The sequence below is a fragment of the Acanthaster planci genome, linkage group LG18 (genome assembly GCF_054643075.1).
Source record: "Acanthaster planci isolate LZ-2023a linkage group LG18, COTS_SCS, whole genome shotgun sequence".
Taxonomy (NCBI): Eukaryota; Metazoa; Echinodermata; class Asteroidea; order Valvatida; family Acanthasteridae; genus Acanthaster; species Acanthaster planci.
In genome coordinates this window covers 2,665,022-2,676,935 of record NC_141794.1, presented here as the reverse complement: position 1 = coordinate 2,676,935, position 11,914 = coordinate 2,665,022, and the positions used below count along the sequence as shown (strand labels likewise).

At 45.5% G+C, this 11,914-nt stretch overlaps 2 protein-coding genes across 3 annotated transcripts in view; one reads left to right on the top strand and one right to left on the bottom strand.

Moving 5' to 3' along the window:
• The first annotated feature begins 82 nt into the window (after positions 1-82).
• Positions 83-11,914, top strand: part of LOC110978922 (uncharacterized) — a 34,557-nt gene continuing 22,725 nt past the window's right edge. Inside the window, exon 1 of the mRNA XM_087148539.1 lies at positions 83-1,181. The gene's annotated coding sequence lies outside the window, so the exon portion shown is untranslated. The remainder of the gene's footprint in view (positions 1,182-11,914) is intronic.
• LOC110979397 (monocarboxylate transporter 14-like) lies at positions 2,077-11,072 on the bottom strand. Of its 2 annotated transcripts, XM_087148544.1 has the most exons (5): positions 10,676-11,072; positions 6,946-7,584; positions 5,969-6,112; positions 3,624-4,790; positions 2,077-3,293 (listed from the first exon to the last, which is right to left on the bottom strand). In XM_087148544.1, exons 2-5 carry the CDS (start codon positions 7,208-7,210, stop codon positions 3,106-3,108), a joined length of 1,764 nt encoding a protein of 587 aa, XP_087004670.1. In that variant the 5' UTR covers positions 7,211-7,584; positions 10,676-11,072; the 3' UTR covers positions 2,077-3,105. The 2 variants fall into 2 exon arrangements, with proteins under 2 accessions (XP_087004670.1, XP_022090856.2); XM_022235164.2 differs by lacking the exon at positions 10,676-11,072 and having other exon boundaries at positions 6,946-7,698.

Genomic DNA, 11,914 nt, shown 5'->3' with positions numbered 1-11,914 from the left:
GCAACGCGTTAGCCAATCACATCGCGTGAAATCTGTTGACCCTTTCCAGACACGCACTGGGTCGACAGATTTCGCGCATTGTGATTGACGAACGCTTTGCAAACTCTTGGAGGCGCACTACATGTATTGTAAATCGCCCGTATTAAGTTCGGTTGTTGCTTGGTCTTTTTGAATTAATCACGGTGATTTAAATGAATGCATGTAGGCCTACATGTATTGGCAATACACTTTGAGTATTTGGGAACGGCAGGTTCAAAATTTGCAGCCAATTAAAAGCTGCAAGCATCAAATTTGGACACGCTCCAGAGGAAGAAAACGTCAATCTGGATACAGAAAGCTGGTCGATTGGATCTCTCATCTCGTCCTGAGAGGACATTTTCTCAATGACAAGGTGAGTAGATAAAGGTGGAAGTCACTGGGACACGGTGGCCGATTGAGGGCGCAATCATTCCTGAAGCTTCCACTTCAGTTGCCGAGAGTTGAAGTAAACGGCGTGCTGGTAAAGACACGACTGCTACAATCTTCGAGGTTAACGGCATGCTCAGCTCGCGTGCGAAATTATGCACGCCTGGGTTTTCAACTGATTAGGCCAGCGTGATTCTCGAACTTCGGCCAGCGTACATGAAGCGTGTTGATAAGATTGCTTCAACTACTGCTTTCCTTGCTTGGAACAACTCAAAAGGTGGCTGAAATGAAATGCCGACTCAAAAAATTCTCGTGGTTCGCCGATACAAGCTGCGTTTTCATAATGAATGTGGCAGGGTGGTTCAAGGATAGGAAAACAGACACGCAATAAATTTACAGAATGCACAGAAAGGTGAGCCTATGAATGTAGAGGTAAAACCATTATTTTGTTACCAAGCTCAGCCGAATGACTCACACGTCTCTTACGTAACTAAGCAAAAGCTTGCCCCGAATCACGAGGTATAGCAACAGTGGTTTTAGTATGGAGAATTCAAGTTGTTGTGTTCACGTAAATTTAAAGAACTCGCATAAGGCTTATTCGGGAACACCGACCACATCACTCAAGGGAGACTACTTTGCATATGGGCGCACTGTATTTTGCATTAATTAGAGCCGGGTCGTCCTTTTCAAATGAAAGGGCGCGGCAGTTCAAAATCATCGGCTTATACGGGTAGGTTTCACTCTGTGCTGTCCACACTCCACCACGGGTTTTCCATGTAAGTTTTGATGTTGATTTTTATGCACCTGTGTCACTAAAACTCACAGATTTTGTGACAGTTGTTGTGTATACCTTTCTACGGAAATCTGTGTGTGTTTCAACAACAAAATTAAGGACGGCGGCTCAGCTGACCTTTGATTGTGCTCAGGGTTTAAGTTGATGTAGCCCAGAAATCTGCATGGTACTTTAAACCGTGTTTAAGATAAGGCGTGTACAATAGCGTGTTTTAGAACCAGGGTGTGTAACAATCAGTCCAACTCTTTTTCTCTGCACAGCATGAATTACAGAGCACTGTTAGCCGTATGAAACGAAAATCCACTCTCTGTGCAAACGTATGATGAAATAACCCCGTTGCCATGGTTAGTTGAGAGCCCAAAACTTGGCTGGTGAAAAATCGAGGTCCTTCACTTCTGCCCAAGGGAAATGCCGGATGATTTGGTTTCCTGTAGCTTGTGAGAAGCTGCTCCTAATTTGCCTTTCTGCAAAAATGTTTCAAGTGATTTCTGTTGATGGATTATTTACCTTCTTTGTCAAGTTCATCAGGTTATAAAGTGCTAAGAATGTACATATGTAGGCCTTAGGCCTGTAAGCGGAGGCCCCCTAGGCTCCTGTTAGCTTAAGGTAATGCACTGGTGCCCTGTTGGTTACTTTCGTTTTTGTTTAGTTTTACTTCGTTTTGTTTGTTCGTTCCTTTTTTTATTTGACTTTGTCTTTTGTTTTTGGCTTGCTTGATTAATTGAATATTCAACTACGAGTCAAGAAAAAAGCTTCCCTCCCGTTTGCTAACAATTTCCCCCAAGGATTCCCGGTATTTCACTGTAAACTGAAGCAGATAGGACTGAACTGAGGACTAACTCACCAAAACTCAAAGAACATGTCCTGTTAATACAATATTCTGCTCATAAGGAAATTTTTAGATCCCAATTCTTTGTTCTTCATTGTTTTTATTCCTCATAATGATAGGTTCCTGCTATAACAAAGTAATCTGCAAAGTTCAAAGGATATCTTATTAATTAACGAGGTTCAACTGTGACGACACGTGTATTACCTTAAAATCAGTATACGATCGAACACAGACCACTTTAAATATACAAGGTCACGTTTATAACAAGGTCAATTTTAGATCCCAAGTCTTTGTTCTCCACTTCTGCTAATTAATATAAGCTAACGATTATAACAAGGTAATTTGTTAGGTCTCAAGGACCTTGCTGTAACAGCGTTCCACTGTATTGTGCGCGTTGACCTAAAGCAAAGCGTTGCTACACGATGTAAGAAACTGAGGTGCTTAGGGCATAAAGGTGAGGGACAGTAACGGATGGAAACACGTACAAATCTTGCAAAGGAAGCCAAAATAAATAGCAAATGTCATATAATTAATCACCATGATAATATAATTCATGCATTCATTTAATGCCCACCACGATCCATTGACTTAAATACGTGTTTGATATTTTATCGCGTAATCTTTATGTGTTAATTCTATACAGTTAAATTCACTCTTTTAGCATAAGGTTTTTTTTTCATTCAATGTATACAGATAAACGCTCATCACTAGAAACTGAGGTAACATCTGTGTTAGTTCCCCAAGTTTTAACATGTAATACATATATTCGCAAAGTAGACTTCGAAGGTAATGCCAAATTAAAGCCAGAAACATTTCAAGGAAAGAAAAATACTTATATATTTCGTGCGGTAAGCTATTGTGAAGAAATACATAATCCTAAACCTAACTTCCATCGTAGAAATGGTTCTTTGTGCGGCAAATATAACAACGAAATCCACAAACAAGCAGAGATGACAGTTGGACATTCTTGTCGAATGCAACACGCTTTGTAAGCATTAGACACGATACTTCTCTTTGCAATACTTCAGTCCCACGCCACCACCGCTGTTCAGGTTCATTTATACATGCAGACTGGAAGTCAAACGTTCTGGTAGTCTCCATTCTCCAGCCGCTCACTGGGTACCACTTCAGCTTCCGCTTGCTCACGTCCACGGTGCAATCTCATGATGAAGAAGACGAGGATTAAAAATAATGTAGCTATGGAGTAATATACTCCAGTGGTACAAAAGGATGCCGTGTAGGTGCCTGTGACGTCACGCAAAAGCCCTGCAGCACGATAGGAAAAATGGTTTCAATACTTGTCAAAGAGAGGTTGAAAGAGCACTTTGCCGCAATCCCCTGAAAGTATTCCAGCCATAAGCCAAAGGGAGGTTTAAATGCAAGAATCCTTAAATTTTTAAATCATTTCAAGTTTTAAAGACAGCTGGTGTTAATCAATGAAAAGAACCACAGCTGTTTATAGAGAGAGAAGCGCCAACTTCAGACGCTGGAACCAAAATGGTTGTTAATTTTGCGTGCACTGACGCATGATCCACCATTTTGGTTCCCACTATTGAGATACTCATGTCGCAACTCTCAGCTCGGAAAACAACTAACCTGCCGTGAAGCCGCCAGCAAATACTCCACAGCTGTCAAAGAACATTGCTAATCCATAGGTTGTAGGCAGTCCCCTGAGACTAACCAAATCTCGCAGTACTACTGGGACGAGCGGGTACACGGAACCTGAGGAGAAACCGATGACAAGGCACGCTATCATCACGCCGACGTAGGTCCGAGACACGGCGTTGCCGAATGCGCCAATCACCCCTACGATTAGGGCGATAATGTAGGCCGTGATGGCGGAGACCAGGCCGCGGTGGATGAACCAGCCGTGGGCCAGTCTGGTGAACGAGGACCCCGCGCCCAGGGCCGACAGCGACATACCGGCCAAGTGGGCCGACACGCCCACTAGGCCCGTGCGGGCGACCAAGTGGATAGTAACTGAGTAGAAGGCACAGGCTTGGAAGAAGCTGACTGGGCAGACCAGCACGAACGCCGCCGCGTACAGAGGCCAACAGTTGTTCCGGAAGCTCAGCCTGTCTGACGAAGAACGCCTGACGCGTTTCGATTGGTCGCTGCCGTTGCAAGCCGCGTCTGATTGGTCCACGCTTTCCTCATTACTTTCCGAAGCGTCTGTTCCCGATTCACTGTCGAACGCCATGTGATCTGCTGGCACCGGATCCCGGACTTGCCCGATTTCGGCACTCGGAGATTGGCAAATACTCGAGGAAGAACCTCTCCATTTTGATAAATTCAGTTCCTTGTCCGATGTTATACTCATAGTAGAATCAACGTGGCTTTCCGTCACCCCATCCTTTAGCAATTCATCGTCCCTCCTGTTGCCATTTTCATCAATTGCCGATTTAGTCTCGTCCCTCTCCGAGCACCCAGTTTCAAATTCCTCCATTTCAATACGCGAATAGCTCGCCGCCGTCAGGTTGCTGCGTTTGGAGCCAGTCTTCCTGTGGCTACGATAACACAGCTCACTGGGCAGCGGTCGAAACAGCGCCGCCGCCGCCACGGTGTGCATCCCGATGGCGCCTTGTATCAGGAGCGAGCCCCTCCATCCGTAGTTTTTGATGAGGTAGTCCAGCAACGGCGGCAACACGAAGATGGCGATGCCGGGGCCGGTGAAGGCCAGCCCGTTGACGATGGCGTAGCGCCTCTTGAAGTAGTGGCCGAGAATGACCGTTGCCGAAACAAACACGAGTCCGGAGCCAATGCCTGCGGAAGGGGAACGAAGTTCGGTACGGGTCAACAGAAAACTGGCTTTGCTTACTCCGCTCACAGACTGGTCACTTAACCTCAAGTGAGTGGCGTGGGCAAGCCATGCACCATGGCAACTCTATCGTTCTCGTAATCGGCCAAATTCAAGCCCATGTGCGTCTAATAAAACCAAAACGCCTTATGAACGAGTGGATATTTCAATGTGTTGAACCAACACACCTACAAAACATTGATTTCACGTTTCACTTCACCCATGACGTCAACTTTTGTTTGTTTTTATAAAATCGTTGTATCTCCTTTACGGAAATGGTCCTTCGACTCTTCACCGTTTTTAAAACCCCCAAATATCTATCACGGGTCCAGCGGGCCTGCTAATATTTACGATCAGAGTGATATCATAAAGGGATTGACTGTGTGGGAATCCAGGTGCCAGAAAAAGGAGACGGTCCGAGTTTTTGCAGTCAGAGTGGAATACGTTTTGCTGTCTGGTCACGTCCTCTGGAGTACAGCATACATGACTACGTTTTATTGTAAACCTTACATCATACGTAACCCTCGGCGGCTAATGAGCCCTGATACGATCGACATTCCAGGGACTCTCGCGGTTGCCAGACATTTTGCTCAGACTCGTGATGTAGGCTACATGTGACCCTTACAAATTTGCATATAGAATATCAGCGATGATTTAGTTTTTGTTAGTAACACACACATACTGCAGGCGTGCACAATGTATGACTCCTGCTAAGCAACGCTGTCGCCGACTGTCGACCTAAATAGCAATCCATAGTTCAAGGGTTGATTTTATGATACTGAAGGTCACCAAACATTTTGACTGGTGGCCTGGGCCTTGTTCAAGTCGCTGAGTATACATGTAGTTACCACCGGAAAGCGGGGCAGAACCAAACATTTTCCACGTGAGGTCAGAAGACAACGAGATAGCTGTGCAGTTGACAAAACATAAAAATACTGGTGGTTTGGATTTGCCCAAATACGGACTACTCTGAAGCCGAACTTCCAAAAAAAAAAATCGGCTTAAAAGTTGAATTTTGCGTGTAAGTAACAAGCTGGAAAATGAAGACTTAGTGAAAACCTTTGGAAATTTTCTTTTACTTTGGGGATATGAAAACATGCGACTGTGGGCCAAGGGAACACAAGGAAAAAAAAACTCAACATACCTGCAATCAGACCCAGCGTGATGAAGATGTGGATGCTGGACCCAGCGAAGGAACTGGCGATGAACCCACAGGCCACAGCCGACCCGCCAATCAGCGACGTCACTCGGCAACCGAACCTCTTGACGCAGGCGCTGCCGATCGGGCCTGCGTGCAGACACCCCCCCAAAAAACAAGTCAGTTGTTGGGAGGGCGTGGAATGGTATCCATTTCCACACGTCCTTCCTCAATCCTTCTCGCCTCCCCCCCCAAAAAAAAAACAACCACCAAGCAGTGATGACAACCAAATGTCACATTATTTTCCTTCATCGTTAAGTGAGACCAGGGCTCGAGGGAAACCGACAGTAGCCACAACTGCATTGTTGGCTTAAGTTAACTCACGCCTAGAAAGTATTAAACGCCTAAAACATGAAGTAAAACTTAATCAGCACCTTAGTTTTAATCAGGGCAATGGTTAGACTACCTCGCTTTGTCTAAGAAAATGCTATTGGCACAGTAAAACACCGTCGACTTCGCGTGTTTGATTTTTCTTGGTCTTTATCTATAGTCGCGGCTTAATTATTGCTCTTGCTACACTTTGCACTGTTGCAACTATTACAATTCTAAGTCAGGGAACAGGAACTGTGACCGTGTGTGAGTAAACAGAACGCTTGAGTTGCCTGATTTGTAATGGAGTTCATCAGCTGCGAATTTTTCCATGAATCAATTAGTGCCACGCCGCATGGTGTGCACTTTTGTTGCGTCTGGCACCAGCCAATATGAAGACAAAATAAATTTCTGTCGTCACCACCCACATATCGCCTTGACCTCCCTGGGAGTGGGATTTGACCCTAAGAGGTGACGATGCGGGAATCAGTACGGGGGAGTGGAGCTGAAAAAAAAAACGGCCACAGGTTTTTCCCAATGTTGTAATGTTTGCCTTTCTTCTTTGGGCAAGCGTTCAAATGTATAAAATGGATGAACATGAAGACTGGACTCACATGTTGCTGAAAGCAAAGTGGAGCCGGAACTTATGATCCATCCTAGTTCGGCGCTGCTGACCTCGAACTCTTCCTGTACCGGCGTGAAGTAGACGCCGCTGCACAGCAGCGTTCCCATCGTCAGGAACATCTCGGTGAAGGAGCCGACGGCGACCAGCCAGCCCCAACCCCCGTCCGGCGGCTCGTAAGCGAGACCAGCCGCTGCAACACTGGCCGGATCCTTGCCTCGCTTGAGCCTACGCCGGGCAGAGCGATTTTTTCCCATCACGTCGCCGAATGGTGCAGCCGACGGGGAGATATGCACCGGTGACTCTTAAATAAAATTCAGTTCTCTGTTCTTCCGACGAGGTTGCCTGTCAGTTGACATTACCATTTACGGGTGTTCCGTACATGTACATGTTGGGAAAATTGTTCACGCACAGGTGAACAGCGAGACTGCAGACAATCAGCCACACTGTATCCGTGGAGTGTAGCGTTTTAACGCTCGCCAAGTTGAGAACAGAGTCCAGACACAATGTCATCTAATAACTGTTGGCTGTATACATGAAGTTCCGTTTGGAGCGGCTGAAGTGCTTCGTGACCTCCACGGGCCGCGAGAAATCCCACTTATTGCTTTCAGTTATGGCATCATCGCGTTTTCTGAAACAAGACATGGGAAAGGTTACGGGCCGCTGGACCATGGTCGGACAAAGTTAGCGGACCTCTGGCGAAACTTATTATGCCATACACTGAGCATGCACTGAACAACTGACACGACCATTTTGACGTCATCATTTGTTGATATTTGCCGCGCTCTTTGACCCGTCACAGCGTCGGCTTGGACGCACAAAAATGCCATTTAATTACCGACGACAGTGAGTGGCATGTGCGCGATAGTACTACGTACATGTACTGTACGTGGATTCGTTCAGCCAAGAGTTCGCATTAAAAGAGTCAATTGGATGCAAACGTCGATTGTTTCCCGCGCGAATTGACCTGCAATAGAAAAATAAGCAACGGCCAAGGTTGTCTTGATTTAATGTAATTTTCGAAGTGCAAATTACTTTCCGGAACAGCCTGAGCCTCTTCCTGACAGAAGAGACTTCCTGCTTTACACTGGCCGTAAATATGCGTGAGTCGGGTCTCGGAGCGTGGAAACTTTAATTTTCCCTTCTTTTTTCAACTGTCGTTTTCACGGCTTCGCAATGACAAGTTCATAGGATATTAACTTTTTCGAAGCATTTTTGAAGGTGATTTTGAATCTCGTCGGATGTTAAACTTTACGCTGGGAAATACAAGTGAATTCACAGACTGACCACCCCACCACCCCCCCACTGCAGAAAAACACGCCAAACAGAATCAAGCCGACGTTTGCCCACGCTTCGGCGCGACGCTGATATTCTCCAAGAATTTTGTGGTAGAGACGCGAGATCTTCAGTATTCTCCCCTAAGCCAACTATGAAGCCTACAGTTTCTACCTTGAAATGACGCCAAGTGATTTCAAGTTGAATCCCCATATGATGCAAGATATGGGGCAGAGCCTTTGTGTTGGTCATTGTTTGATCGGAATCTCATGAATTCTTTACAGCCTTCTTGGGGGGTGTGTTAGGTAACAATAGTCTAGAGTGTGTATAGGGATTAGGCAGGTAAGGGGGGGGGACCCATCGGCCCCATATGGTGCATGGTATCTGGCATTGAGAGTTCCACATACGGACGAGTGGTGGAAGCACAGATGGATGCCATTTTTTACCACAAATTACAATTCAGATGGGCTTGTACTGTACTAGGAGAGAGACACGTCTGAAAGTTGGGAACGAGTTCATTGCTCTTCGTGCCCATATGCTGTTTATATTTTAAAAGGTCATATTTGTCAGTCCAGCGGACAAGCATGTCATATTTCCCTGACCCGCCCGTCATAAAACTGGACAAGAGGCCGTCTGTTATCTGATTACATGTAAGATAAGAGGATTAGATTTACGCGGGCATGCCAGTTGCGTGTAATTGCCTTGCAGTGCATATAGCATGTACAGTGCTGTGTCCGGCTCTGCGCACCGTAAATACCCCCAAGGATCGATTTCGCTTTTGTACAGGGACCGTAAGGACCCCACCGTAAAGAGAAATCTCGACCCTTCATTTGTGTGTGAGATGAGAAAACACTGCGGCCTGCGTGTATATATTTTGCATGTGAAGCGAAAGTTTGCAGATAATTCATCCTTGGCTGACAACACATTTTCCCTCAGAATACACACTTTTCTCATTTTAAAAAAGGCCTTTTGTTTGTCTAGATCATTCTGGAAGTTCTCGTACTTGCATTGCAAGCAGAAACTATGAACTCCGACGAAAAGAGGGCCATTTTATGCCTTATGCCGAAACACCAATGGACAGCATACAATCCCGTGGGTCGGGAAAGATAGGCATGCATCCCTTTCCTTTGAGGTGTATCCAAGCACAAGTTGATCACCCTACCCCCATTTGTTCTTGGTGGTGTTTGTTTTTTAATGTCTGTTGCTAGAGACCCGGCACCCCACAATGTCAACCGTGGGTGCGTATGGTAAGTTCAACCGTGACATCGTCTTGCACACCACGAATGATGACCACGACAGAAGCACAACGAGAAATGAGGAAAAACACTCGTCATATTATAAATTAAGACTTTAGCTAATGATCCACTGTTTCGAGCATCCAGCTCCGGTGAAAAACGAAATAACAGGATGTAATTCAAACCTCACATCTTCTCGAGGAAGCAAGTTACGCACGAGCTTCGCATGCTTTATATGTAGCAAGGTTGTTGAACATCTGTTATTTTAATGCCCGTTCAAATAGCCTTTGCTGAGTAACAGGAAACCATATGCAGCAATACAGCAAGTTACGTGCAATGAAGGATCAGAACTGGTAAAAAGCCTAAAGCGTATGTCCAGGTTTTGCCAAGTTTGGTGTCGGGGGGGGGGGATTCAAAAGCAAATGCAGCTTCGGGCTCATTGAACAAGATGTTGGGGAGAAATAAATGTCAAAAGCGGTCCCCGTCATTCTTGCTTTTATTTCGTGGTGTTATTTTCTGTGAGTTTTGGCGCTAATATTTGATAGATAAATGTACCGATTGCACTACAGAAAGGAAAAACGTTGGGCAAAGGATCCGGGGGAGTTACCCCCCCCCCCGCCACTGCTAAGTTAAGGCGTTTGTATAACCATGGTCTCTCTGGCTCTTTCGTGGTTCACAACGAGCGTACATTATTATCGGTCTCAGCTCCCTTTAAAAGCTCCCGGGGGCCAATTTTATGGAGCTGCTTAAGCACAAATCTGCTTAAGCGCGGAAAAACCTTGCTTAAAAACCCCAAAAGGTTACTAGCTCAAACTCTACGTGATTGTCATGCTAACCAAAAGACAGCTAAATACCATTCCAAAACAATATACATCACACGTAGTTTTGGCTTGTTACCTGATTTATCAAGCAAAGGTTTTCTCGCGCCTAAGCAAAGTTTCTGCTCCAGCCCTAACTTAAGCAGTTTCCATGAAATTGGCCCCAGTCGAAGTACAGTAGCTCGTTGGTTGTTTGTTTTTGTTTTTACTCTGATGCAACAGCTAAAAAATCATCACACATTATGGTTTCCGTGCATTTGTCCTTGCCAGCACGACAGGTTACGGGCTTGGGTTTGCACGAACCATAACGGAGGAATTAAAAAGATACATGCAGTAAAACATAACAGAGAAATTTGCATATAGGAAAATACGTACGTGTAGTTTGGTTACTAACCTTGTAACGTCCATACATACATGTATACACGTACATGTACATGTGCACGTATTGTGTGTGCACCCATACATGTACACACGTGTATTAAGCACGATTCAATGGGCCCAGACGATCACGTACAACGCTGTACATGTACAATTCTATTACAATGAAATGGTATCGAGCTTCTGTGAGTCGATTGACTTAGAACGTGGTGTAAGGCCTGCGAGAGTTTCCACTTCTATCCAATTCCTGATAAGGTTCCGTTGCTGGCCCGGCTGCTGTCCAACAGCCCAACTGTTGACGATTTCGAGACAGGCGGTCCCACCAATGATTAATCACGAGCCCTGTTGACAACCGCGGATCTGATTCATGATCCGATCTCGTGGATTATCTTTGGGACTCATAGACTTGTTCAAGTCTTTGGATGTTTTTTTTTTTCGTTGCTAAGTTCACGGCACTTTCCAAGTGTCAACTTGTCACTCTCCTCTCTGCTGATGTCGACGCTCCAAGAAGGTGCAGAGTTGTTTGTAGAGCGAGTGGCGACATGAGTGTCTCAATCGTTGGAAACAAAATGGTGGATAATGCGTCAGGGCACATGAATAGCAGCATGCTGTACTAGCTGCACACATACCGAACAGCCATTTTGGTTCCAAAGTCTGAAGTTGGTGCTACTCTCTCTAATTTACAGCTCTGGAGAGGCGAGTTGATGGACCCCTGAAATAACATCCATCAGTAGTGATGTAACAAGACCCCTTTCGAAAAACGAAGTCGTTTGAAACGGGTTACAGGGTTTTTTTTTTTTAAAGCAAACTCTAACACTACTAGTTAGAAAACGTCATAAAGGGCTTCCACCAACAATATGGTGTAATTAGCACAAGAGCGGTTCTCGAGCGGTCGCACCATGGACAAAGAGTTGGGCTTGTCTTCTTGCTACAGCCCTGCGCTGGAAGTCGAGCCAGCTTCCGATTTTGGAAACACAATGGCTGTTCGTTATGTGGGTGCCCGCACTAGAGCGTGCGGCTGTTGCATACCATGGAGGAAGGAAAATAGACATGCCAGTTGGTTTCCGACACTGATGGTGATACTCATGTCGCAACTCTCTTCCAGAATACCCAGCTCTGATACAGCCAACCCGCCGATGATTTAAAGTAAACATCCCTAGTCTAAACCTGTGCCCCTGTTGCCATCCGCTGATGTTTTGTGCCTCTATCACCCACGTGCACGCAATCATGCACAGGATACAAGACTGCATTGGAT